We start from the raw sequence: 24625 nt of genomic DNA, 5'->3' as shown, positions 1-24625 counted from the left end.
GCCTCTCACTGTTGTGGCCTCTCCCCTTGCAGAGCACAGGCTCCGGACGCGCAGGCTCAGCGGCCATGGCTCACGGGCCCAGCCGCTCCGCGGCATGTGGGATCTTCCTAGACCAGGGCACGAACCCGTGTCACCTGCATCGGCAGGCGGACTCTCAACCACTGCACCACCAGGGAAGCCCTCTTTCTCCTCCTTTTAATCTCCACTGCCACTATCCAAGTTCAGGTCTTTCCCTCCTTTTCTAGGATTGCTTCTGTGGCGCATATATATATATATATATATATATATATGTTTATGATCTGTCTAAAATTTCCTTCTGATCTCTGGGTCTGCTTGTTTTCATCCCTGTATCACACACTGCAGGCTTTCATCATGAGTCTGGAGATCATTTGTTGCCTGTGCACAGTTGTGAGTGAGACCCTGCAACACTGGTTGGCTGCTCCTTTTTTGGGGGGCATGGCTTGCTGAGTGTGGGCTTCACTGTAGGGCAGCTGGACAGCAGGACAGCTTTTCTTTCTTTTTTTTTTTTTTTTGACTTAAAACATTAGGTGTTTATTTTTCTCAAGTAACAAGTCTTGAAGATATTAAAACATTTTCCCTTCAGCGTTATCACATATCTTCTAAGGGATAATGAATGAGTAAACGATTTCTCACAATCATTGTATAACGTAGGTTTCTTCCATATATGCATTACTTAGAGGCTTTCTCACATTCTTCACAACCAGTTCTTTTCACTTAGCATTTAGTTGTATGTCTTAAAGATTGAGAGTTCACTGAAAGCTACTTTACATGGATATCATTAAAAGGGGGTTTACTGAGCATGAGTTCTCTCATGACACCAAAGGGGTAAGGATTTACTGAAACCTTGCCTGCAGGCATTGCATTTATAGGGTTTTTCTCCAGTATGTATTCTTTTGTGTGCAATGAGATTACACTTTACACTAAAGGATTTTCCACATTGATTACACTCATAGAGTTTCTCTTCCATGTGAGTTCTCATGTGTATTGTAAGGGACACATGCCTGCTAAAAGCTTTTCCATGCTCACTGCACTTAAAAGGTTTCTTGTCCCTGGTATGGATTTTCATATGCCTCCTATGAGATAAGAGACCACGGAATGTTTTCCCACATTCCTTACATTCATGTTTCATTTTTATGTGAATTTTCTTGTGTAAAACGAGGGAAGATTTCACTCTGAAGGCTTTTCCACATCGATTACATGTAAAGGGTTTTTCTCCAGTGTGAATTCTCACATGTTCTTTAAGGCATGAACTATCCCTGAAGGTTTTCCCACAGTCATTGTACTTACAGGGTTTCTCTCCAGTATGAATTTTCTTGTGCCTGATAAAGTTGGAGCTCAGCCTAAAAGCTTTCCCACATTGATCACACTTGTAAGGTTTCTCTCCAGTATGTATCCGCAGGTGTATCTTAAGAGATGACTTACTACTTAGGGCTTTACCACAATGGCTACATTCAATGGATTTCTCTCCAGTGTGGATTGCCTTATGTCTTTTAAAATATGGGAGGATACTGAAGGTTTTCCCACAATCACTGCACGTATAGGGTTTCTCTCCAGTATGTGTTATCTGGTTATGGTAAGCCTACAGCTTCTACTGAAGGTTTTGCTGCATTGATTACATTTGTAGGCTTTTTCTCTTGAATGAGTCCCTGAATGTTGTCTGAGAAGTGAGCTATCTCGGAAGGTTTTTCCACAGTCATGGCATTCATAGTGCTTCTCTCCAGTATGAATTCTCTTGTGATGTGTAAGGCAAGAGCTTGAGCTATAGGCTTTCCCACACTGATCACACTTAAATGGTTTTTCTCCAGTGTAGGTTCTCATGTGCAACTTAATGGATGAATGGCTCTGTAATACTTTACCACACTGATTACACTCAAAAGGTTTCTCTCTAATGTGAGTTTTTTCATCCTTCTTAAGGTGTGAGATTGAATTTAAGACTTTCCCCCAGTCACTGCATTCATAGGATGTCTCTTCTGTATGTTGTCTCTTAAGCCCAGCTAAGTTAGAACTCCTGAGGAAGGCATTTTCATCTTTTTTACATTCATAAGATTTTTCCCGAGGAAGAATTCCCTCAGGTGGCTTAAGATGTGAAGAATCTCTAAGGACTTTTGCAGAGTCAAGGTATCGATGGAGTTTCTTGCTAGGGTAAATTTTACTGTGAGTAATGCTAGATTTCACACTCAAGGCTTCAACAATTTCACTGCATTGAATGGGATTGCCTCCAAGAGTTTGTTCCTTCTTGCCATTGAGTGTATACTTCTCCAAAATACCTTGTTTTTGCTGTGGTTGTTTGGCTTTAAGGAGAATCAGCTCATCTGAACAGGTATCTTGATGAATTCTTCTCTCTACTGTCTCCATTTCATCTTCCTGCTCCATCTGGGTGATGAGAGGAGGTTTGCTGAGTTGATGTCTCAGTGAAGCCAAGTTTCTATAGTTCTCCAGCATCACATCTCTGTCCCCTGCAGTGGAAGGGCATAGTCTTTTTTTTTTTAATTAATTAATTTAATTTGTTTATTTTTGTCTGCTTTGGGTCTTCGTTGCTGCGCACGGGCTTTCTCTAGCTGTGGTGAGCGGGGGCTACTCTTTGTTGCGGTGTGCGGGCTTCTCATTGAGGTGGCTTCTCTTGTTGCAGAGCACGGGCTCTAGGCGCACGGGCTTCAGTAGTTGTGGCACGCGGGCTCAGTAGTTGTGGCTCACGGGCTCTAGAGCGCAGGCTCAGTAGTTGTGGCGCATGGGCTTAGTTGCTCCATGGCATGTGGGATCTTCCCGGAACAGGGCTCGAACCTGTGTCGCCTGCATTGGCAGGCAAATTCTCAACCACTGAGCCACCAGGGAAGCCCAAGGGCATAGTCTTAACCACTGGTCAGCCAGGGAAGTCCTTCAGCCCATTTCTGATTCTAAAGTCCAAGCTCATCCGCTCACAACACACCGCCTCTTTTCTAGAAGGGTTCAGATCCGGAGTAGCCTCCTGTGATAGCAGAAGGGAGGTCCTGAGTGTGCCTGGCCCCCAAGGGTAGTGAGGAGGCCCCCCAACAGCTGCAGAGACCCAAAGCCCCAGGATTCACAACCGTCCAATCAGCAAACCTGCCCTGATGTTTCTCTGCGTCAAGCCTCCGGGCTCAGCTGGGTGGGCCCAGCCATGAAGAGGACAGGTTCTCTACCCGCCTTTCTATCGGGACTGGGGGAGACCGCTCCTAGTTCAGAGACTGATGTCACCACGTGTTGTCTTTTCTGATAGGGATTGTGTTTGTGTGTGCGAAAGCGCGTGTGTGTGCCCGATGACCACGCCCGTGTGTGTCCCAAATACAAAAGAAAGATCTGGATTGGAAAGAGATTTTGGGCTCCTAATAGGGTTGCAATATTTAGCAAATAAAAATACAGGACTTCTAGTTAAATTTGAATTTCAGATGAACAACGAGTAACACTTTAGTATAAGTATGACCCATCAATATTTGGAGCATTAAACATTTTGCTCTGGGAGGACAGAGCTGGCCCAAGACTAAGGTCAGAGGAGACGAGGGCCTGATGCCCGCAGCCCGACGCCGGACCTGCAGCTGACCTACAACCAGCCCACTCCGCCTAGAGCGCCCGGTGCCGGTGGCGCCGCTCTAGCCGGCGCCTCGCTGAGGCGGAAGTCGTGAGCGCACTTCCGCCAGGTGGGGCCGTTGCTGGGCGGGGCGGTGACGTCGCCCCGGAAGGGGCGGGCCCGCTGGGAGCCAGTCCGTCCCGCGCCGCGCCGCGCCGCGCCGCGCCGGCCGGGAGGGGGTCGGATCCCGGACCATGGCGGCGGCGGCGGCCCCGGAGGCGGCGGTGGCGGCACCTGAGCGGGGCGGCGGGAGCTGTGTGCTGTGCTGCGGGGACCTGGAGGCCACGGCGCTGGGCCGCTGCGACCACCCGGTGTGCTACCGCTGCTCCACCAAGATGCGGGTGCTGTGCGAGCAGCGCTACTGCGCCGTGTGCCGCGAGGAGCTGCGCCAGGTGAGCTGCGCTGGCAGGGCCGCGTGTCGGGGCAACTGGGCGGGAGCGGGGGCGCGGCCGGGCGGGGCGGCTGGTCACCGGAGGCCGGAAGGGGACTTTGCCTTCCTGGTGTCCGGCTGCAGGCCTAGTGGCGCCGGCTTCCAAAAGAGAGGCCTGGCGGGGCCACCCGGGGCGGGGTCCCCATCGTGGGGCCGACTGTGGGGCGTGTGGGGGCGGGAGGCAGGAGGTGGCCGAGCCGATTTGAAGAGGCAGCGGTCCTTGTGGGGACAGAGTCTGGGGGCTTTCCTCCTGAGCCCCGGGAATTCCTGCCGGGCCACAGGAGGGGCATGATCAGAGCAGGAGCTCCTAGACCTGCTCGTCTTGGGAGATTATTCATCAGGGGTCTCCATTCCGGTGGAGGCAACAGGGAAAGTGGGCACCTTCAGTGGCAATCTGTCCTGGAAGCAGAGGGTCAATCTGGGCATTTCCAGCCTAGCTGTGTTTCTGGGCCTTTCTGGGTAACGCTGAGCAAACTCCTTCTGAGAATGGCATTTCTATCTATTAAGTGATGGTTGTACTCACCATCACCACCAGAGGGGAAGGCAGAACCACTGAGATCTCCTCAGGGTGCTTGGTGGATGGGGATAAAAGTGTTGCGAAGTTTTCCTCCTTCTTGCCGGTTCCATCTGGTGGCGGTGGCGTGGTGGTGGTGGTGGGGGGCTCAGCTCCAGAGTGGAGGAGAGGGAGTTTCTGATTGTCCAGACTTGGAAGCCCTAGTGAGGTCAGAGGGCTCCACGGAGCTTTCTCCCACCCTCCCCGCAATGCCAGCTGCTGGCTGGGAGCACCTAGCTGGAGCTCCCTTGGTTTGCTGTGATTTGAGATATGTTTGCTTCCAGAGTTGTGAAGTTCCCCTGGTTTGTTCATGGAAAGTTTGGGCTGGTGACATCTTCCAGGGAATCTGACTTTCTTTTTCCTAGAAGTGATGCGGAAACGACATCCTTTCTTCACTTTCTTTTTTAAAAGTAGACTTTTATGTTAAAGGAGCCAAGAAAATGCTGTAATCCATGAGCACTCTGTGGGCACCTACTTTGTGCCCTATCTGAAAAAGACACTTGGAGATGCTGTCAGCCTGTAGTGGGGTGGACAGAGATGCACCTGGACCTGGGAGGGATCTGGGGTGCAGGAGCAGTTGGGGAAACCTTGGGTCTGTGACTGGGCACCTCCCAACTTCACCAGAGCCTGCCTTGCCTTCCAGTCTTGCATAACGTGATGTAACTCTTGAATGGCCAGGTTTCCCAGCACACCTGTAGCTTCCTTCCAGGCAGGCAGGCAGGCAGGCATGTGCAGCAGAGGCCCCGGCCCTGGGCACTGCAGGTCTCACTGAGGAAGTAAGCAGACACCTATATATGGGTGTTGTAGCTAGCATCTGGCCTCTCTCATACCTTGTGGGTCCCATACCCTTCAAGGACTCTGTGGCAAGGGGGTGTGGACATGAGCTTTCAGCTGGCTCCAGCTGGGGTGTGGTTTGGCATCAGGTGCCCTGGCCAAGTCTGGCCTTCCTCTCAGGCCTGCTCCTAGTTGCTAGGCAGCAGGAGGGTGTTCTGGGAAGTTTGGGAAGATGATGCTCCTCTCCATTCATCCTGTTTCCCTCTCACTCTTGAACTCTGAACGCCCCTGTATCCCTTCTGTTCCCTTGCTGAGTCCTGCACTGTCCTCTGAATACGTCCTGTGTCCCATGCCTGCTCGGAAATCCCACAGCAGCCCCAAACCCCTGAACCCTGCCTCTCCTCTGTCTCTTTTATGGGACTAAGTCTTTGTAAAAAATTGGGAGGAAAGTGTGCCAAAATGCTTTTTGGGACAGGCCAGCTCCGTTTGCTGGTTAATTCCTACATCTTGGCCTGGTGCCTCCTTGTGCCGGCCTGGGTGAGGAGCCAGATCAGTTAGATTGCCCGGCACTTGCTCAGGGTGGAGGCCGAGGCAGGCTCCCAGCTGATGGGTAGCAGCAGCGCTGGTCTTGAGGGCACACTGGCTGAGACTGTTGTTAAGTCCTGGGTTCCTGTCTTCCCTGGTTGTATCTTTCCCACAGGCCACTTTCTTCTAAAAGACAATTCTTGTCTTACTTTCCACCTTGCTCTGATCCCCGGTGATGTTGAAGAGGCTTGATGAGGCTGCTGTACAAAGTGGGATGTGTCTGAGCTAGGAGGGGCCCTGCAGGCCACCTGGTACAACCCCACTGCCCCATTTCATAGGTAGGAATTGGGAGGGGAAGCTGAAGGCAGGTCAGGAGGCAGGACCTGCTGACTCAGGCCATGTACTTCTGTTGTCCCTGCCCCCTCTCCACCAACCTGGTCCTGGCCCGCCTCCTCTGAGAGGACCTGCTTGTCCACGTCTGGCTTCTTGGGTCCCTGTACTCTCCCCGTCCAGCCGCTCTCACACTGGTCATTGCTGACACCCATCCCCGTCCTCTCATGCACTCATTCTCCATGAGTGCTCACTGTACGCTGGGAGTGGGGAGCAGCAAGGCCCCAGGCAGAAACCCCTGTGGTGGGGGAGTCTGAGGGGACTTTCGCCCCCATCTGCCTCTCCTCAGGACCTGATCTTCTTGGGGCCCACCCAGAGGCACCCTTGCCCCGTTAGTCATTTACTACCTGGCCCACCCAGGGGCTGCCCAGGACGGTCCCTCCTCAAGTATCTAGGCCTGGCCTGTACCTCTGTCCTTGGACCCATGATCCCCTCCCATCAGGGTGATCACCAGGGTGGGTGGGTCTTGGGCCACATTGGTTGGATCCCTAATGGGTTCCTGCCCATTCCTGGCCAGGCCACCATACCCTCATCCTCCTCCATCCTTGCAGTTTTGTGTCTCGCCTCACCCTCTGCTGAGGGCAGGGACACTGGCCATTCCAGGCTGCACTGCCATCCCATTGTCTGGTGCAGGCCCGGGGGGCCCAGTCCTGGTCCCAGCCTGTCTGTGAGGGGCAGTTAGCATTTCCCCATCCCACCCTCCAGCTCCAAACCTGCTCACCCCCATTCTCAAACGAACACTTTCCTTTCCCAAGCCTCTTCTGTGGTTCCAATCTCTTCCTGAGCCAACCCAGTGTCCCCCTTCTGGCCTGGCTCAGGTGTGCCCAACCTGGGCTGCCCTACCAGACTGCTCTGGAGGGACAGACACCCCACCCAAGCTGACTGTCACTCAGTCCACGGCAAGGGTGCTCACAGCCCAAGGAGAGATACCACCTGTGGTGGATCAGAGCAGACCTCTGAAAGGAGGGTGCCAGGGTGACAGGGTGAGGGTGGGGCGTGGGCCCTCCCGGCACAGGTTTCTCTGGGAGGGAAGTTGTTCCTCTGCTGAGTCTTTTGAGCTTGGATGCTTGTTGGCAGTTTTGGGGCTCCCCTCGAGGCTGGGGTTATGGGCACCGAGTCCCAGTGGTTAGTTCCTTGTGCTCTGTGCTCCTCCAGCAGCATCCTGAGTGGTTCATGGCCCTGCACCTGCAGGCGCCTATCCCCAGGCAGGAACTGGGGTCTGTGCTGGAAAGGTACCCTTGGGAGTGGTTGGAAGGCAGGGCTGGATGTGGGCTTGCTCTAGGAGGGCAGATCCCATGAGAAGAGGCCAGTGGAAGGCTCGGGGACCTTCCCCATGTGCCTTTGGGACTACGGAGAAAACCGGGGCAGAGGGTGCGGAGGGTGACCCTTTGGAGGCAGAGCCAAGACCTCCCTGTGAAGATGGGTCACAGGGTGCAGCTGGGATGAGGTGCGCTCAGTGTGTGGCGGGGGCAGGGGTGGGCAGCCACATTCATCCTGCCCAGCTTTGCCAGACATGGTGACAAGGGGAAGAAAGGCCTGTTGGGGCGCTGCCCATCCCCCCCACCCTGCTCTGACCCTCCAGAATGGCTGTGGCTGGACCATGATGCTTCCATTGGGCTCCTGTGGGGGTGGGTGGGGGGCAGGCTTGGTTGTCAGCCTGCTCTCCACACCCCCAAGCATGTCCTCACAAGTAGAGGCTGAGCTCCCCATCTCCTTCTCCAGAGCCCCCAGGGAATCAGTTTTAACCACCCTGCTGTTGGGGATGGTGTAACCACCCACTCTCCCCAGCCAGTCCTACGCTTTCCCAAGTTCATGGCCACCCTGGCCCCAGACATCCTCCCTGACTGGGCCTAAACCTAACAGGGGTGATCTTGATGTGGGCTTTACCAAGGAAAGGCTGTCCCCCCGGGTGTGCTGGTAAGGACTCTGAGCTGAGGCGAGTGGCCAGCTCCAGGCTGGGGGACAGTGGTGGATCGGAAAGGGGCACGGAGAGGAGGAGATGGGCCAGTGTGGTCTTGATGCAAGGGGGAGGGGACAGAGAGAAAGGGGGACTGGAGGATGAGGGAGCCCTGGAGGGAGCAGTGCCCTTGTTGACTCAGAGGGTAGGCCTGAGCCTGTGCGGGGGCCCTGGGGGCCAGGCTGGGGGCATTGGGACAGGGGTCGGGTCATCGTCCAGTGCCAGGGTCTGTGGAGAGGCAGAGCAGGCTGCTGGGCCAGGCTCAGCAGGCTTTACCTGAGAGTGCTGGAGACCCCTGAGAAGTGGCCAGGCTGCAGAGGTGTCCACAACCAGCACACTAGCTCCTCTGTTTGGCACCCCCAGACAGCCCAGTTAACAGGCAGGAAGCTGGCCAAGAACGGGCGGGGGCCATGACCGAGTCCTGTGGGGGAGCCCTTCTCCCCCTTTGCCATCATGGAAGCATCATGGGTTCGTGGAGGGTAGCCAGGCCTTGACACATGCAATCTGGCCTGGTAGCATTCACTGTTTCCTTAGCTGCTCCTTGGACTGTGTCTCTCCTTTCTCCTGGTGAAAGTCATCCTGTGCCCAATACCCATGTGATTAAGCCCCGGTTTGCCTGGCTGTCTGATCCCTGTCTCTGCCCCTGGGGCGGCCTCTGTCTCTCTGGCAGGTGCCAGTTTGTCTGTGGATGAGTGTGGAGCCGGCTGCCCCCTGGTGGCGAGGCTAGCCACTGCGTCTCTGTCCTGGCAACCCTAGGTGGGTGGGCTGCGGGTGGGGAGAGGAGACAAGGCTGGCCCAGGCTGGCAGAGGGTGCTTCCTGCTGGGACCTGCCTCAAGCCTCCCAGGAGGGGCCCTGAGTGCCTCCCTTTCTCCTCAGCCTGACGCGTCCATGGTCCGGCTCACCAGTCCCTTTTGCTTTTGGTTTCAGGTGGTCTTTGGGAAGAAGCTTCCTACCTTTGCCACAATCCCTATCCATCAGCTTCAGCATGAGAAGAAGTATGACATCTACTTTGCTGATGGAAAAGTGTTTGCCTTGTACAGGTGAGAGGGGAATTCTCGGCCTGGGTTTCTGAGGGTCTGTGGGATGCTTTGTGGTGGGGACGGACTGTCACCTCCTCTGCTCCTCACATCCCTCAGCGGGGAGGGGACACTGGTGTGGTGCAGATGTCAGGGCTAGGTGGCTGGTTTCTATCATTGGTTTTCTCTACTGTAACGGGGGATGCTCACAGTCCCCCTCCTGGGGTGGTGGTAAAGAGGGGGCAGTGAGCGACAAGGGGTGAATTCAGGGAAGGCACACAGCCCTGCTTTCTGGGGCTCTTTGAGGTGGTCAGGAGCTCCTGCAAATCAAGCTCTTAGCCTATGGTGGAAAAACCTCATAAAGGGATACAGTTGTTTTGGGGGTGGTCCTCATCTTCCAGGTGAGGGGGCAGGCACCTGTGTGGGCTCAGTCATCATGTCCATCTGATGCACGGGTCAGTCTCCTGGATCGTGGACCCAGCCCCACCCCGTGGCCTTGTTCAGCTCAGGCCCTGGGCCCAGCACCATCTGGCTCAGTGGTCAGAGTGCTGAAATGCACAGTGGGGCAGGAGTGCCCATCCTCCTGGCTCCCGCTTCCAGGGCATCTGCAGGGGCGTTGGGTGAGGGGCCGTGGGGTGGTTCTAGTGCCCCTCTGGACAGTGATGCTGAGTGCCTTCGGGGGGACTGGTGGCTCTCGATGTCTCCCTAGGCAGCTGCTGCAGCACGAGTGCCCACGGTGTCCTGAGCTGCCACCTTTTGGCCTCTTTGGGGACCTGGAGCAGCATATGCGGAAGCAACATGAGCTATTCTGCTGCAAGCTGTGCCTCAAACACCTCAAGGTGAACCCTACCCCATGGCACCTGCCTGGGGATCGGGCATTCAGGGAGCACCTGGTGGAGGTGGGTGGAGGCCAGGCCCAGTAGAGGCTGGCACAGGGTGCTCAGCCTGACAGCTGTGAGCGGCTTGTTGCTGCCTCTGGCCCTGGACAGGCCAGATCCCCAGGGTTTCCCAGCATCCCCAGCTCTCCTGCCTCACAGAGCCTGCCAGGCTGCTGGTGTCTGGGGCTCTGGGGCAGAACTGATGCCACAGGGTCCCCTGCATTGTCAGGCCGTGGGAAGGGGCGGGAGGCCTGGGAGCCCCCACCCCATTCCCAGCCCCCCATTCCCTGCAGATCTTCACATATGAGCGCAAGTGGTACTCGCGCAAGGACCTGGCTCGGCACCGCATGCAGGGGGACCCTGACGACACGTCGCACCGTGGGCACCCGCTCTGCAAGTTCTGTGACGAGCGCTACCTGGACAACGACGAGCTGCTCAAGCACCTGCGTCGCGACCACTACTTCTGCCACTTCTGCGACTCAGACGGGGCCCAGGACTACTACAGGTGGGAGTGGGTGCACGGCAACCTTGGGACGCCCAAGCGGGCTGGGCGAGGGCCCCTGCTGACACCCAGTTTCCGGCAGCGACTACGCGTATCTGCGTGAGCACTTCCGAGAAAAGCACTTTCTGTGCGAGGAGGGTCGCTGCAGCACCGAGCAGTTCACCCACGCATTCCGTACGGAGATCGACCTCAAGGCCCACAAGATGGCCTGCCACAGCCGGAGCCGTGCCGAGGCCCGCCAGAACCGCCAGATCGACCTGCAGTTCAGCTACACGCCGCGGCACTCGCGCCGGAACGAGGGTGAGCGGGGCCCGCCCTGCCGAGCGGGGGCCCCAAGGCAGGGCTCACATTGCGGAGCCCTGCTCTGGAGGCCTCAGACCCAGGTCCTGATCCGACCCCTCACGTGTGAGCGGGGACAAGGGACAAGCCTGTTGAGCCTGTGTCCCCCCAGCCCATTGAGGAGCCCCAAGCACCTGAGCACATTGGGACAGGGAGCTCTTCACTGGCTCCTGAAGGTTCTCAGATCTGCTATTCTGGGGTCCCTGGGTCTCTTCCCCAGGTCAGGAGGATTACTGAGTACCCACTGTGTGTAGGTCCCTCCTGGGACTGTGGGGCCAGCAGGCCCAGGCCCCTCTCCCAGCCCAGTTCTTGCTCTGACCTGGTGCCTAGGCTAGAGGCCCAGGACCACTGTGAACCCTGAGAGGTGTCTGTGCCCATCCCCCAGGTTCAGGTGCTATGGTGGGTGGGGAGGCCTCTGCTGTCTAAGCCAGAGCACTGGCCTCGGTCTGGCCTGGGCCCGTGACGGGCTGTGTGCTGGCCGCAGGGGTCGTTGGTGGCGAGGACTATGAGGAGTTGGACAGGTACAACCGCCAGGGCCGCACGGGCCGGGTCAGCGGTCGTGGAGCCCAGCAGAGCCGCCGAGGAAGCTGGAGGTACAAGAGGTGGGAGGATTTGCGTGTCGCCAGGACTTAACGTTCTCCTGGCACCACCCCTGAGGCGGTGGCAGCAGCCAACAGCTGGGCTGGGGATAGGCACCGCTGTCAGGGGACTTTGGCTTTCTGGCCTCTGGTGTCCTGGGCATGGCAACAGGTCTGCTAGGTGTCCTCAGTGAGGATTCCTTCACTTTCCCCTAGTTTTAGCCAGAGACACCGGGACCCTGCAGATTGGGGTGGTAAGGGGGGTCCTGGGTCATTGGGGGTTCAGTGCAGTTGTGCCATGAAGCCCCAGCGTGGCAGGCACGCACTCAGGCTGGGCTGCCCCCGATGGCCGGGCTGGATCGAGGCATCTGTGGACCCCAAATGCTACCCCAGAGAACAGGGCTGGGTGTTGCCCAGGGAGCCGAAGCTTGAGGCTGGCAGGTGGATGGTCCAGCTCCCTCCACAGCGCCCTCTCCTGGACAGGGAGGCTGGGCTGGCACCGGTCCCGCTGGCTCCTGGCAGGCAGCCTCCTGGTGTCCAGGCTTCCCAGGGGCAAGGCCCCTCCCCAGCCCCTCATCCTGCACGTCACTGTAGTCCTGGGCCTTGCCCAGCCTGAAGTCATCCCCATCCCAGGGAAGAAGAAGACCGAGAAGTGGCAGCTGCCATCCGGGCCTCGGTGGCCATGCAGCAGCAGCAGCAGCAGCAGCAGCAGCAGCAGCAGCAGCAGCAGCAGCAGCAGCAGCAGCAGCAGCAGGAGGACACACGCAGGAGTGAGGACCAGGAGGAGGGCAGTAGGCCCAGGAAGGAGGAGGCAGGTGCGCGGGGTCCTGAGGAGCCCCGGGGCCCCCGGCGCCTGCCCCGGACTCAGGGCGAAGGCCCAGGTGAGTGGGCCTTCCCTGTAGGCAACTCTACTCTGGTGCAGGAGGTGGGAGGTGGGCTCCTGACCAGCGTGGCGGTGCCCGGACTCGCAGGGCCTCCACCCACAAGGCCAGTGAGAACCCGTGTGCTCTCCAGTCACCCCACAGGGTCTGATCCTGCCCTTCAGTGTTGGTCAGCCCTGACCTAGGGTTCTTTTGTGTCTTGTAGGCTCCAAGGAAGCCTCAATAAATGGTCCTGTGAGCCAAGAGGCCTTGCCAGCGACTGGCTCGGCTGCAGGAGCCACATTTCCAAGGTACATGTGTGCACGAACCGGGGCTCCTATGTAAGGTGGGTGGAGGGTGGCCGCCGGGCAGGCCAGGGCCTGGCAGGCCACTGACCCCTCTTCTCGGCACAGTGCTCTCCCACCCCCCACTTCGAAGCTCAAGGACGAAGACTTCCCCAGTCTCTGTGCCTCCACATCCCCCTGCTCCACAGCAGCTGCCCTGGGCCCCGTGGGGCTGGCGCTGGCCTACTCTGTCCCCGCCAGGGGCAGGAGCACCTTCCAGGAGGAGGACTTTCCTGCCCTGGTGTCCTCTGCCTCCAAGCCCAGCACTGCCCCCACCAGCCTCATCTCTGCCTGGAACAGCAGTGGTAGCAAGAAGGTGGCGCATCCCACCCCAGGGGCCCAGTCTGCCAGCGGGGGAAGCCAGCCCCCCAGGAAGGCTGGGAAGGGGGGTAAGGGTGGTAAAAAGAGCGGACTGCCCCGCGCGGAGGAGGAGGAGGAGGAGGATGGCCGCTCCAGCCTCACCACCCAGGAGGTGCGGGGCGTGCCCACGACAGTCGCCGTTTCTTCCCTGCTGGCTGTGGCCTCCACCCAGACCTTCACCAAGGTCAGCAAGAAGAAGAAGGTGGGCTCCGAGAAGTCGGGTGCCTCATCTCCCCCGCCACTGCCCCCTGACAAAGATGGGCCCCCCGGAGCTGAGCAGGCCCCCGCGGCCCCCACTGGCAGAGCTGAGGGGTCAGCTGCTGTCATCGTCAACGGACACACAGAGGGGCTGGTCCCAGCTCGGAGCATCCCCAAGGAACCCCCTGGGCTCCCGAGGCCCCTGGGGCCCCTCCCCTGCCCCACGCCCCAGGAAGACTTCCCAGCGCTCTGCGGCCCCTGCCCACCCAGGATGCCCCCGCCCCCAGGTATGTGTGCCTCGCTCAGGCCTGCTTTTGGGCATCTGGGAAGGGGCCAGATTTTTGAGTCAGGCTGGAGCCCCTGGGCCCAAGAGGAGCATAGCCCGAGGTTGTGCAGGTGCAGGTGGGGAGAGATGAGCCTGTGTGGTGGTTTCCAGCTGCCTTGGAAACCTGACGGCCAAGTCTGGATGCAGGCTCCATGTCTGTGAGCAGCGTGACTTTGGTCTGCCACATAACTTTTCTGCATCCTTTTCCTCCCGGTAAATCGGGGCATTCCTAGCACCCTCTTTTTTTTTTAATTAATTTATTTATTTTTGGCTGTGTTGGGTCTTCGTTTCTGTGCGCGGGCTTTCTCTGGTTGCGGCGAGCGGGGGCCACTCCTCATCGCGGTGTGCAGGCCTCTCACTGTCGCGGCCTCTCTTGTTGCGGAGCACAGGCTCCAGACGCGCAGGCTCAGTAGTTGTGGCTCACGGGCCTAGTTGCTCCGCGGCATGTGGGATCTTCCCAGACCAGGGCTCGAACCCGTGACCCCTGCACTGGCAGGCAGATTCTCAGCCACTGCACCACCAGGGAAGCCCCTAGCACTCTCTTGAGATGAAGGCAAAAATGAGTTAACTTAGGCCAGCATTTCCCACGAGGGAGCACAGCATGCATGCCGGCTCTTGGCATCATCAGGCCCTGGGCCTGCTTTGTGGGGGAGGTGCGGTTGTGGACAAAGCCTGACCCTGACCCTGGTGAGATGGGCAGCTTATGGGAAGTGGGGGACCAAGGCTTGTCTGCCTGGCCAGCGAGGGTCACGTCCTGAGATCTTCCTGTGTGCCCCCCCATCCTCCACAGGCTTCAACACCGTGGTGCTCTTGAAGGGCGCTCCGCCTCCACCTCCACCGGGTCTGGTGCCCCCTGTCAGCAAGCCACCCCCTGGCTTCTCTGGCCTTCTGCCTAGCCCCCACCCGGCCTGTGTCCCCAGCACTACGACCACCACGAAAGCGTAAGTGTGGGTGGGCCACCTGGCCTCATGCCCCTGTGGGGGGAGTGCCCTCACCTTGGGCCACTCCAAAGGCTGAAGCCTCCACCTCCTCCCTATGTCCCGATTCCAAACCCAGGCCAACACCCGTGCAACGGGCCTACCTGATCCCCGAGAACTTCCGGGAAAGGAACCTGCAGCTCATCCAGTCCATCAAGGACTTCCTGCAGAGCGACGAGGCCTGCTTCAGCAAGTTCAAGAGCCACTCGGGGCAGTTCAGACAGGTCAGGCAGGCGGGGGTGTGGGGGCCAGCCCGGCCACCTGGGGCCCAGGCCTGGGCCAGGTGTGACTGGGTCTGGCTCTGGGTGGCAGGGCGTGATCTCCGCAGCCCAGTATTACAAAAGCTGCCGGGACCTGCTGGGGGAAAACTTCCAGAAGATCTTCAACGAGCTGCTGGTGCTCCTGCCCGACACGGCCAAGCAGCAGGAGCTGCTGTCTGCACACACAGGCTTTCGAGGCCGTGAGAGGCCTCCCGGCACCAAGGCCAAGAAGAGCAAGAAGAGTGCATGGCAGGCCAGCACCCAGCAGGCGGGCCTGGACTGCTGCGTGTGCCCCACCTGCCAGCAGGTGCTCGCGCACGGTGATGTCAACAGCCACCAGGCGCTGCACGCTGCCCGGGACGACGACTTCCCCTCCCTGCAGGCCATCGCCAGGATCCTCACGTAGCTCCGGACGTAGCTCCTGCCAGCGCAGGCAGGAGCCGCCACACCCATGAGCCTCCTTTCTCCCTCCTCCTCCCTCTGGGCTGCCAGGCAGCCAGGTGAGGCCCTGGTGAGGCCACCCGCTCAGGCCCCTCAGCTGGCCGGCCTGCCAGGGATCACCAGGAAGGCCCGCACCACCCTGTCAGCACACCGTCATGCAGGAGTCCATCTGGATTTCTCGTGGGAACTGGAGAAAGACCCCTGCCTCAGCAGCAGGCTGGTCTGGGTTTACATTCTCATGCTTTTGGAAGGTGCTGGGGAGGGAAGGGCTGGGATGCCAGGACCTGTGTGTGCTGTCAGAGCCGGTGGCCACGGTGGCCCAATCTGGGACCGCCTGAGCCTGAGGGCTGCGGCACCGTGGTCCCTGAGCTGTGGGGCCACGGGTGCTGGAGTCAGATGTTGAGTGTGTTGTGTAAACAGTTGGCTGTTTCATTATTCAAGAACGTTCAGGATTAAAAGCAGACACGAAATTGTGCTACTTGAAGTTGAATCTTTTTACGAGACTAGCTGAAACTGGGATCTCAAATTGCCTCTGACCTTTTATAAGACAGTTTATCTTCAAATAAATTTATTTTGCAATAATGCACATAGCTGAGCTTCTCTGCCTTCTGGGGTCACCCCACTCAGAGTTGTCAGACACTACAGCTCAGGTGGTCACCAGTGAGTGCTGGGGCGGGGAAGACCTGTGGGGAGAGCTGGGCTTGCTCACAGGAAGCAGCAGCCAACCCTGGGCTCCAGTCCTGGAGGTCGAGCACTGCCCAAGCCTTCCAGGAGTAGAGACAGCCATGCTTGACCTACACTGTGTACCCAGTAAAACTATTCTTCCAGAACCTGGGAGTAACACAGACTTGAGGTTTCAATCCATAGACCAGTGAAAGAGCTACTAAAGATCAACAAGAACCATTTAGAAACAGTGCAGGGCATATCTGAAATACTGAAAGAAAATAATTTGTACTTAATTATTTGGATCCAGTATTTTGAAAAGGAACCAGACACCCAGTGAACTCTCCCCTTTCTGCCACAAACACATATAAATAGTAGGAAAAAAGGTCTAAACACATAGCTATATCCAAATAAGGCAACATCCTTAGATGAAAAGAAACAGAGATGTCTTTCTAAAAGAAGCAGAAGGGGGTACCCCAGGTGATGAAGGGGACGTGGCCTGCAGTGGGGCCAGGCCAGAGCCACACGGCTGCATGGGTACTGCCTATCTGAAGCCGAGGGCCTGCCTGCCTGTGGCTGAGACTGGAGCAAGTTCCTGGGTGATGGCCATGCTCGGAGCCCACTAGGAGACAGAGACTTCACGCTCTTCACTCTCCATGGGACTGCCTAGAGGCCACCTGCATTCCCCACCACATCGGAGAAGCCCCTCATAGCTGATGCCCTCTTTGCAGACCTGAGCACAAGCAGCACCCCCAAAGAGTAACCTGGAAGATGAGCTATCTCATTAACAATACTGAAAATACCGATTCTTAAAGACACACACACACACACACACACACACACACACACACACACACACACACACACACACACACACACACACACACACACACACACACACACACACACACACACACACACACACACACACACACACACACACACACACACACACACACCCTTTTCCGGAAGGGGAGCCTGAGGCACAGACAAGCTGAGAGATTTGCCCAGAAAGACCAAGCCTGAACACGGCCAAGCCAGCATTCCAGCTCCAGTTCTTACCTGCTTCATTCAACCAGAATGTTATTAACCAATAAGTCAGAAATGAAAAAGTAACTGAGATAAGAATCCCAATAGACAAATTCAAAAGTAAACAAGACCAAGCTGGGGAAATCTCCAAAAGGGAGTTGGCCAGGGAATGTGGCTCTGGATGTTGCATGGTACACATGGTGGTCTCCCAGGAGCAGAAGGCGGTAAGAAGCAGACATCTGGAGAAATCACGACTGCTTTCCCCAGCACTCTCCAGAACATGGGCATCAGCCTGGTCTCTACCTCCCTGTGCCCCTTTCTGGATTCTTGGCCCTGGTGCCCCTCAGGTCCCAACCTCTGGCACTGGAGGGGCAGGAGTAGAAAGGATTCCAAGAGTGTCTGGGCCACAGTAAACTCATTTACAGTCTTTATTGTAAAGAAGCTGCAGTTGGAACATGGGACACTGAAAATACACAATCACAGATTGTTCTTTCAGAAGAGGGAGGGACAGACTCATATATACAAAAATTGTAAACATGTTCACTTAAATATCCACAAATAATTGGTCTATGCTACAATGTACAGGGTTGTCACTCAACTGCAACTCCAGAGGGAGGCGACTGTCTGTAAAAATGTAATGTGGCAACCGCATTTGGTATTGACTTAATGTGAAAAGCCAGCTTTGAGCAATGCATGAGTACTCAGCTATGCAAAGGGACCCCCAACCTTGGGCTGGGCCTTAAAATGGGGTGCATTGTGGGGAGCTGAGGGACTAGTCCAGGGAGCCGAGGTAAAGGGGTTTGCGGGGAATGGCTGTCTCCAGGGCACGGTGGGAAGGTGAAGCCTCTAGGCCTCTCTCCTCGTGAGGGGTGTGTCCTGCTGGGCACCCAGATGTCTGGAGCCTCCCCTGGGCAAGGTCTTACTGAAGGGCTGGGAGAGGGCTGATGTCCAGGCCTACAGCCATGTTGTGCTTTCCTGGCCAGAGCTGCCCACACCCCAGCAAGGGCCTGGGCCAAGGCAGGTAAGGGCTGGAGCTGGGGCCACAGAAAAGAGGGGCTGCTTGTGGGGAACTACGAGGTGAAACCTGAAGACTTGACCACAATCACAACATCGACAGGGCTGGGCTACTCTAGTGAGCCTGTAAGAGGAAATGGAGGGAGGCTCCAGGCAGAGCACATGGCCCTACAGGGTGAACCACCAGGACAGAGCAAGGACCACCACTACCCACAGGGACAGGGGATGGGGAACAGTGGCCACGGGGTGAGGGTGGTGTCCCTTCCCCCAGTCACCCCCAGTCCAGGGCAGCCCCTGCACCTGGCTATGGAGGGCAGCTGGACCCCTGACCCCAGAGTGTACAGGTGAGCCCTGCCTGGCTAGCTCATGAGGGGAATGGCCCGCTGCCTAGGCTGGTCCACTGGAGGCTGAAGGACACGTGCCCAGGGCTGTGCTGTTCTCTCCTCAGGACCTCTGGCCCTGGGCTGGGGACTAAAGGGACTAGAGGAACTTGGGGGGAACAGCCCAGGCACCCTGGAGGCTACCCTCTCTTGGCCCCAGATGGCCCACAGCATCCACACGTTGCTGCTGGGCCAGGAGGACCTGAGGGAGGTCCCAGGAAGCCTTGGATCCTGCATTGGTGGGGCAGCCTTTGTGCCTTGGTCTGGGCCTGCTGGCCACTAGTAGGCAGGAACCTGGTACCCTTTGGGGCTGGTGTCCAGCGTCTCGGTGAAGGGCGGGCTCTGGTAGGTCTCGGTGCCCTCCACACCGCTGCCCACTGGGTAGCCTGGGTAGGTCTGGCCCGTCCCAGCACCCAGCTGTTCGGTGGCAAAAAGCGACATGTCGGTGCCCAGACGGAACCGCTGCAGGGCCTTCACGGTAAGCGCCGCCTGAGGGGGAGTCCGGGGTCAGCGAGGGCCGACCCTGCCCCGACCCTTACCTGGCCCCAGTCCCTGCCGGCCGCAGGCCGCCGGCCGCACTCACCCAGCTGAGGATGGAGAAGAAGCTGAAGGCAATGGCGGCCCGCGCCGCGTCTGCCGCCTGCGTCGTGCCCGGCCCGGGCGCCGTGCGCTGCCACTGGTTGGTGAGGAAACAAAAGCCCACGAACCACAGGAAGGACCAGAGCCCTGCGGGCAGGTGGGCGGGCGGGTCAAGGGATGCTGCACCGAGGCGCCCGGCCCAACTCTGCCGGGAAGGAGAATCCGCAGACCGAGAATCCGACCCGTCCCGCCCACTCCCGCCCCGCCCGGGCCTGTCCCCGCCCCAATCGGCTGAGAATCTACGCGCTCCCTCTGGCCCCGCCCCGAAGCCCTCCCTCCCGACTCCGCCCACCCGAGAAGCCCCGCGCGCTCCCCAGGCCCCGCCCCTCAGGCCCCGCCTACCTGAGAAGCCCAGGTCCAGCAGCACCGCGCGGCGACGGTCGCGGACGCTGCTGATCTGCTGGAAGCGCACGTCGAGCAGCAGGAACGCGACGCAGGCGAAGAAGGCCCCAAGGCCGAGCGCGACGCCGAAGCGGCAGGCACCCGCGTTGCCGTTGAAGACGCAGCGCAGCTCCGGGCCGCTGTCGGCGTTCACGTAGCCCTCGTTGACTATGGGCCCGAAGACGGCGATGGAGAACACCTGTGGGCGGTGGGAGCACTCAAGGCCCTGCGATGGCCCCTTCCTGGTCGAGGCCCGAGGTCTCCTAGCCCACCGTGAGTGCCCATGCCCTCGGGAGTGTCCCTGCGTTCCCCTGCAGCACAGGATCTCTGGGTGGGGGTCTTCGGGGACCCCCTCCCTTAATATCTATCTCAAGTTTAGTAAGTATGGACAAAACATACCATTTAGTGAGCATCAACTGTGCCTAGGCACTGTGCGTAAAATGGCTACATGTGTTTGCTCATGGAATCCTCCCAAACAACCACAAGAGTGCCACTGCTCTTATCCTCTTTGTAGATGGGGAAATCGGGGCTCCAACAAGTGAAGTGCCTTGTGGAGGGTTGCATGGTTGATAAGAGCCAGGGCTGACATTCAAGCTGGGTCCTCTGTATCTTGTGGAGCCCGTAGTGTCCCCCATGGCCCACTCCAGAGTGTGGGAACAGGAGCTTTCACCTGGACCAGTGATCCCCAGGCTTGAGTCAGCAGGGCTAGGGGAAGTAGATGTGGAGTCAGGCAAGAAGGGTGGGAGTATGGGGGGGCAGGCAGCAGAAGGTCAGCTGCACAGAGCTGTCAGCCAGGACCTGAGTGGAACCCACCCTCAGCATTTGGGAGCTGTGCAGCCTTGTTTCCTAGCATGCCAAATGTAGCAGGCACAACTCATGGGGTGCTGGGGACAGGAATAATGCCCACCCAGCATCCTGCACTTTGTGGGCACTCCAGGGATGATGGCCCCACATGACTGTGGCTAATTAACCCATCCATACGTGCTTGGGCTTAAAAGGCGACACCGTTGACCTCTGGGGTTCAGTCAAACCTCAGTGCCCTGTGCCCACGAGGGCTGGAAGGCAAAGGAGTGGACCACAGTCCTTTTAAACCAGAAGCTGCTCTTTGAGCTCTGGGCAGCCCTATATTTCTAAAAAAAAGACCTCTAATTTCAACTTCATTTCTCTCCTTTCCAGCCCCAGCTCCTAGAGACTTAGTCAAGAGTGAAACCAAGGTGCAAGATATGGACACGTACCCACAGATTGGTCCACAAGTCAGGTCAAAGCTGGGACCAGAATGTAGGGTCCCTACTTCCTGGTCTGGCCAGAGTCACTCCACCCAAGGGCCCCTGCCCCACTCTGGGCACCGCCCTCCTGGAACACAGGTGAGTACGTGCCACCACCAGCCACCACCAGGTGGACAAAACCCAGAACTCAGCACTCCACCTTCCATCTCTCCTGCCTGGAGGGATGGGAAGGAGGAGCAGGCCACTGGGCCTAAGGTTGCCCCAGTAGGCTAGGCTGCCTCTAAATCTGCCCCTCCCACACCACCTCCAGGAAGCCTTCTCAGTGTAGAGCCCCTTCCAGCTGCCCCACTCAGAGGAATCCCAGAGCACACCCCCCAACTCACAATTGCAACTGGGGGGCCTGGGAATGGCCAGCTCCCTTCGAAGGAGCCGGGAGGATGTGCGTGCAGAAGTAGGGGGTAGGCTCTGCCTGATTCTCTTGGCTCCGGTAGCCCTTACTCGTGCTAAGGCTGAGCGCTCAAGCCCCTCCGCGAATCCCGCCCCCACCCCTGTGCCCGCTTCCAGGGTGTAAGCACATGAAAAACCGAGCGAGGACTGAGGAAGGGGATTGAGTTAGACCTAAGGAAGAATTGGGAGGTGGGTGCGGCGGGCAGTGACCTCTCAAGGTACCCGGCTGTCGCCGCCGGCCCCTCCCCCGCCCGCAGGTGGGCGCGCCCTGCCCGGTGACGTCACCCCAACCTGCGGCCGGCGGGGGAGGGGCCGGCAAGGATGAGGAAGGGGGCTAGAGGTAGGTGATAGGGATGAGGGAGGCGAGGCGAAGTGGGACGGGGTATCGGGGCGGGGCTTGGGCCGGGGCCACTCACCCAGGACGCGATCCGCAGCAGGGTCTGGGGCCGCCGCGCGAAGCTCACAGGGTCCAGGGTGGCCCCTGCGCGTCCCGCGCCGAACGAGGCTCCCTCCATGGCCAGCCCGGGCGGGCCGCGTGTCCCCGGCGCCCTCTGTCCTTCTGTCCTTCGGGCCGACCCCGCCCGAGGCCGCCCGGGGCTGCTGCCGATGCTGCCAGTGCTGCCGCTGCCGTCGCCGCCTTCCGGGAGTGCGCGCCGGCCGCGGCGGGGGCGCGCGGGGCGGGACCGAGCCTACACCCCTCCCTCTGGTCCACGCGCGCAGGGCTGGAGCACTCACCTCCCTCCACCTTGCCCACCTTCCACCCCACCCCACCCACTCTCACCGCAAGACCAGGGTCCGAGATGGAGACCAACCGCCAGGTCCCCATCAGGAGGCGGGGTCAAGGGGCTGAGTCCCCCACGTCCACTCACAAGTAGTCAGGAGTCAGCAGGGCAGGTGGACACTGGGCTCAGCCTTTGCCGTAGCCACGTGGGTGGACAGACCGACATGACCCCACTCCTCTGTACAGGGCCCTTTCCTGAGTGCCTAAGGAGGTAACAGGTCCAAGGGCTCCAGCGTCTCCCCCAGCCCTCAGGGAAAGGGAACCCAGCTTCCTGCCTCTGGTCCCCATAGACCAGAGGGAGGTTACTGGGGCCTTTCCCATGACTTCCCACTGCACCCTAGCTTCTCCTTCACATTCTATCCTCCCTAACAGGGAGGGAGGATGGCCTCTGCCCTCAGGGGCACTTGTCCAGGCAGGCAGAGCCCAGAGGCACACATGGGTGGGAGTTGGGGCATCTCTGCTCTTTTCCTGTGGTTGGATGTTGTCATTCCGAGGGTGCTCACTGAGCCCTGCACACTCCTGGGTCTCCCCAACTGACTTTCTGCTGACATATTTAGTTTTGGGCCGAGGAGTGGGGAGAAGCATCAGAGATGGGGAGTTGGAAGAGTGGGTACCTAGCTTTCCAGCACCCCCGCTGGGTCTTCGCCACAGATGGCCCAGCTCCAGGTTAGACAAGGTCCCTTCCTGCATGTTCCTTCCAGGCCAGCCTGGCAGGGGCCCAGATGACTCCTGTTTCTGTCTAGGACATTGAGGAAAGTCTGCATTTGTTGAGCATTTACAGTGCCAGGTGTTTCACCACGACCTGTGGAGGCAGAGACTGTTTTACTGCCATTCTTCAGATGGTAAATAGGCAAGTGGGAATTCCCTGGTGGTCCAGTGGTTAGGACTCTCGCTTTCACTGCGGAGGGCCTGGGTTTGATCCGTGGTCGGGTAACTAGGATCTTGCAAGCTGCACAGTTGGCCAAATTAAAAAAAAAAAAAAAAAAAAAAAGGGCTCCCCAGTGGCGCAATGGTTAAGAATCCGCCTGCCAATGCAGGGGTCACGGGTTCGAGCCCTGGTCTGGGAAGATCCCACATGCCGCAGAGCAACTAAGCCCGTGCGCCACAACTACTGAGCCTACGCTCTAGAGCCCGCGAGCCACAACTACTGAAGCCTGTGTGCCTAGAGCCCGTGCTCCACAACAAGAGAAGCCACTGCAATGAGAAGCCCACGCACTGCAATGAAGAATAGCCCCCGCTCACCACAACTAAAAGAAAGCCCGCGCACAGCGAGGACCCAACGCAGCCATAGATAAATAAAAAATAAATAAATAAATAAATTTAAACAAACAAAAGGCAGACTGTTTGAGTTCCTTCATCACACTTAGAAAGTGAAGAGCTGGGATTCAAATCCAGATCCCTACTGTGCCAGGGCAGGTGTGGCCAGAAGTGCCACCCACTAGTTGACTCCATGACACTGCATCCAATCCTATCACCTCTCCCCTGTCAGTGACAGTTTCCTCTCTGTCTCATGCATCATTCATTTCCCCCTTTTACTTGATCATTTACATCAGTGCCTAAACCTGCTCCATTCCTGAGCCCACTTCCCCTCCAGCTATCACTGCTCCCTTTAGTCCCAGGGGCAATGCAGCCACTGCCATCCTGTCCCATCCTCCTAGGAATACTTCTGATGTCACCCTCTCCTCGTGTTCCACCTACTTCATGGGCCCTTTCTTGTTATCTCTTTCTGGTTCCCTCCTCTTGTTCCATCTGTGACCTTTGAGCCTTAGGGGTCCCAGGGCATGGTCCTGGGGCTCTTCTCCCTGCTCTATGCTCACTGTCTTGGTCTCCATGCTAACAGCTTGAGCCAGAATTTTCCCTTGAACTACAGTCCCACTCATCTTAGCCTGGATACCCTGGAAAACAGAATCTGTGGCAAAGTTAAAGAGTTTTATTGGGAGGTGAAACTTTGGGGAAGCCAGAGTTAGGGAAAAAGGAAAGTGAGGCAGGGAAGGAGGGAGAGCAAACATGGACGGCGTGCTCCTGAGCTGACCACAGCTTTGCTGGCTCCCAGCGCACAGGTGACTCGGGAAAGGCCAGAGACAAGCCCTGTGCTGGGGACGTCTATCTGTAGGAGGAAAGAGCAGTGACTTCTCTGCTGGTTGCTCCCTGCCTCCTGTTTCTTTATGTCACCTGGCCCCTTGGGCAGCCCCTGAGGAAGCCAGCACCCCCGTGGGGCCAGTGGGGTAAAGATGCCAAGGAGGCTGTGCCAAAGGTTGACCCCTGCCCAGGGAGGAGCCGAGACACTATGGGGAGAGGTGAGAGCTGTACAACCACAGGGGTACGGCGCACTGTTGCTGGGCCATTCCAGCTGGGAGCCAGTACCTGGGAGCAGGTGTGGCTGAGAGGGTATGTGAAGGCCCAAAACCTGGGTCCAGGTCACCCCCAAACCTGCTCCACTCACAGCGTTCCGCATCTCACTGATACACTGGGCAACTCCCTCCTTCCAGCGGCCAGAACCCCACAGCCACCTTGGGCTCCACCTTCAGAGTGTATCCGGTGAGGCCTCCCACTCATCCTGGGGCGAGCTTCCCTCTCGGCTGCCACAGGGGTATCTGCCCCCCCCCTCCTCTCGCCCACACCTGCCTTATTCCAGCTCAACAGCCAGAGGGACCTTTCAAAAGTCACATTTTGCCGTTCCTCTGCTCCAAACCCTCCACTATGTTCCATGGGAGCTGGGTGTTAAAACCACATCCTTGCTGGGGCCTTGAGGA

At 58.0% G+C, this 24625-nt stretch overlaps 3 protein-coding genes and 1 long non-coding RNA gene across 5 annotated transcripts in view; 2 read left to right on the top strand and 2 right to left on the bottom strand.

Annotated features, from left to right (window-relative positions):
- The window catches only part of NPW (neuropeptide W), an 11083-nt gene extending 7283 nt beyond the window's left edge, over window positions 1-3800 (bottom strand). The window contains 1 exon segment of the mRNA XM_029220835.1: window positions 3666-3800. Coding sequence (XP_029076668.1) covers window positions 3666-3800 — 135 coding nt within the window.
- Window positions 3759-15788, top strand: ZNF598 (zinc finger protein 598). Of its 2 annotated transcripts, none has more exons than XM_029222246.1 (12): window positions 3759-3996; window positions 9162-9274; window positions 9960-10089; window positions 10422-10633; window positions 10713-10930; window positions 11454-11562; window positions 12181-12428; window positions 12634-12718; window positions 12821-13596; window positions 14425-14575; window positions 14691-14835; window positions 14924-15788. In XM_029222246.1, exons 1-12 carry the CDS (start codon window positions 3799-3801, stop codon window positions 15275-15277), a joined length of 2739 nt encoding a protein of 912 aa, XP_029078079.1. In that variant the 5' UTR covers window positions 3759-3798; the 3' UTR covers window positions 15278-15788. The 2 variants fall into 2 exon arrangements, with proteins under 2 accessions (XP_029078079.1, XP_029078077.1); XM_029222244.1 differs by having other exon boundaries at window positions 11454-11571.
- A 1630-nt stretch (window positions 15789-17418) lies between these two features.
- On the bottom strand, window positions 17419-21878 carry SYNGR3 (synaptogyrin 3). Its single transcript, XM_029219356.1, has 4 exons — window positions 21508-21878; window positions 19380-19617; window positions 18982-19124; window positions 17419-18887 (listed from the first exon to the last, which is right to left on the bottom strand). Exons 1-4 carry the CDS (start codon window positions 21604-21606, stop codon window positions 18678-18680), a joined length of 690 nt encoding a protein of 229 aa, XP_029075189.1. The 5' UTR covers window positions 21607-21878; the 3' UTR covers window positions 17419-18677.
- Window positions 19479-22823, top strand: LOC114893683. The gene is made up of 3 exons (XR_003792993.1): window positions 19479-19691; window positions 20595-20782; window positions 22616-22823. It is a non-coding gene; the product is annotated as an uncharacterized LOC114893683 (long non-coding RNA).
- Window positions 22824-24625: the final 1802 nt, after the last annotated feature.

Source organism: Monodon monoceros, unplaced genomic scaffold (assembly GCF_005190385.1).
Source record: "Monodon monoceros isolate NGI ecotype Baffin Bay Population unplaced genomic scaffold, NGI_Narwhal_1 Super_Scaffold_13, whole genome shotgun sequence".
Classification (NCBI taxonomy): Eukaryota; Metazoa; Chordata; class Mammalia; order Artiodactyla; family Monodontidae; genus Monodon; species Monodon monoceros.
The sequence above is the reverse complement of the archived record's forward strand: the minus strand, read 5'-3'. Positions and strand labels throughout refer to the sequence as shown.

Excerpts from the sequence above, each read along its gene's own strand:
- ZNF598 (XM_029222244.1), top strand. The coding sequence starts at position 3,799 with ATGGCGGCGGCGGCGGCCCCGGAGGCGGCGGTGGCGGCACCTGAGCGG. Across the intron at positions 12,719-12,820 it reads GCAGGAGCCACATTTCCAAG|TGCTCTCCCACCCCCCACTT; the intron begins GTACATGTGTGC and ends TTCTCGGCACAG. Across the intron at positions 14,836-14,923 it reads ACTCGGGGCAGTTCAGACAG|GGCGTGATCTCCGCAGCCCA; the intron begins GTCAGGCAGGCG and ends TCTGGGTGGCAG.
- SYNGR3 (XM_029219356.1), bottom strand. The coding sequence starts at position 21,606 with ATGGAGGGAGCCTCGTTCGGCGCGGGACGCGCAGGGGCCACCCTGGAC. Across the intron at positions 19,125-19,379 it reads GCTGGACCTGGGCTTCTCAG|GGCTCTGGTCCTTCCTGTGG; the intron begins GTAGGCGGGGCC and ends ACCTGCCCGCAG. Across the intron at positions 18,888-18,981 it reads TCTTCTCCATCCTCAGCTGG|GCGGCGCTTACCGTGAAGGC; the intron begins GTGAGTGCGGCC and ends ACTCCCCCTCAG.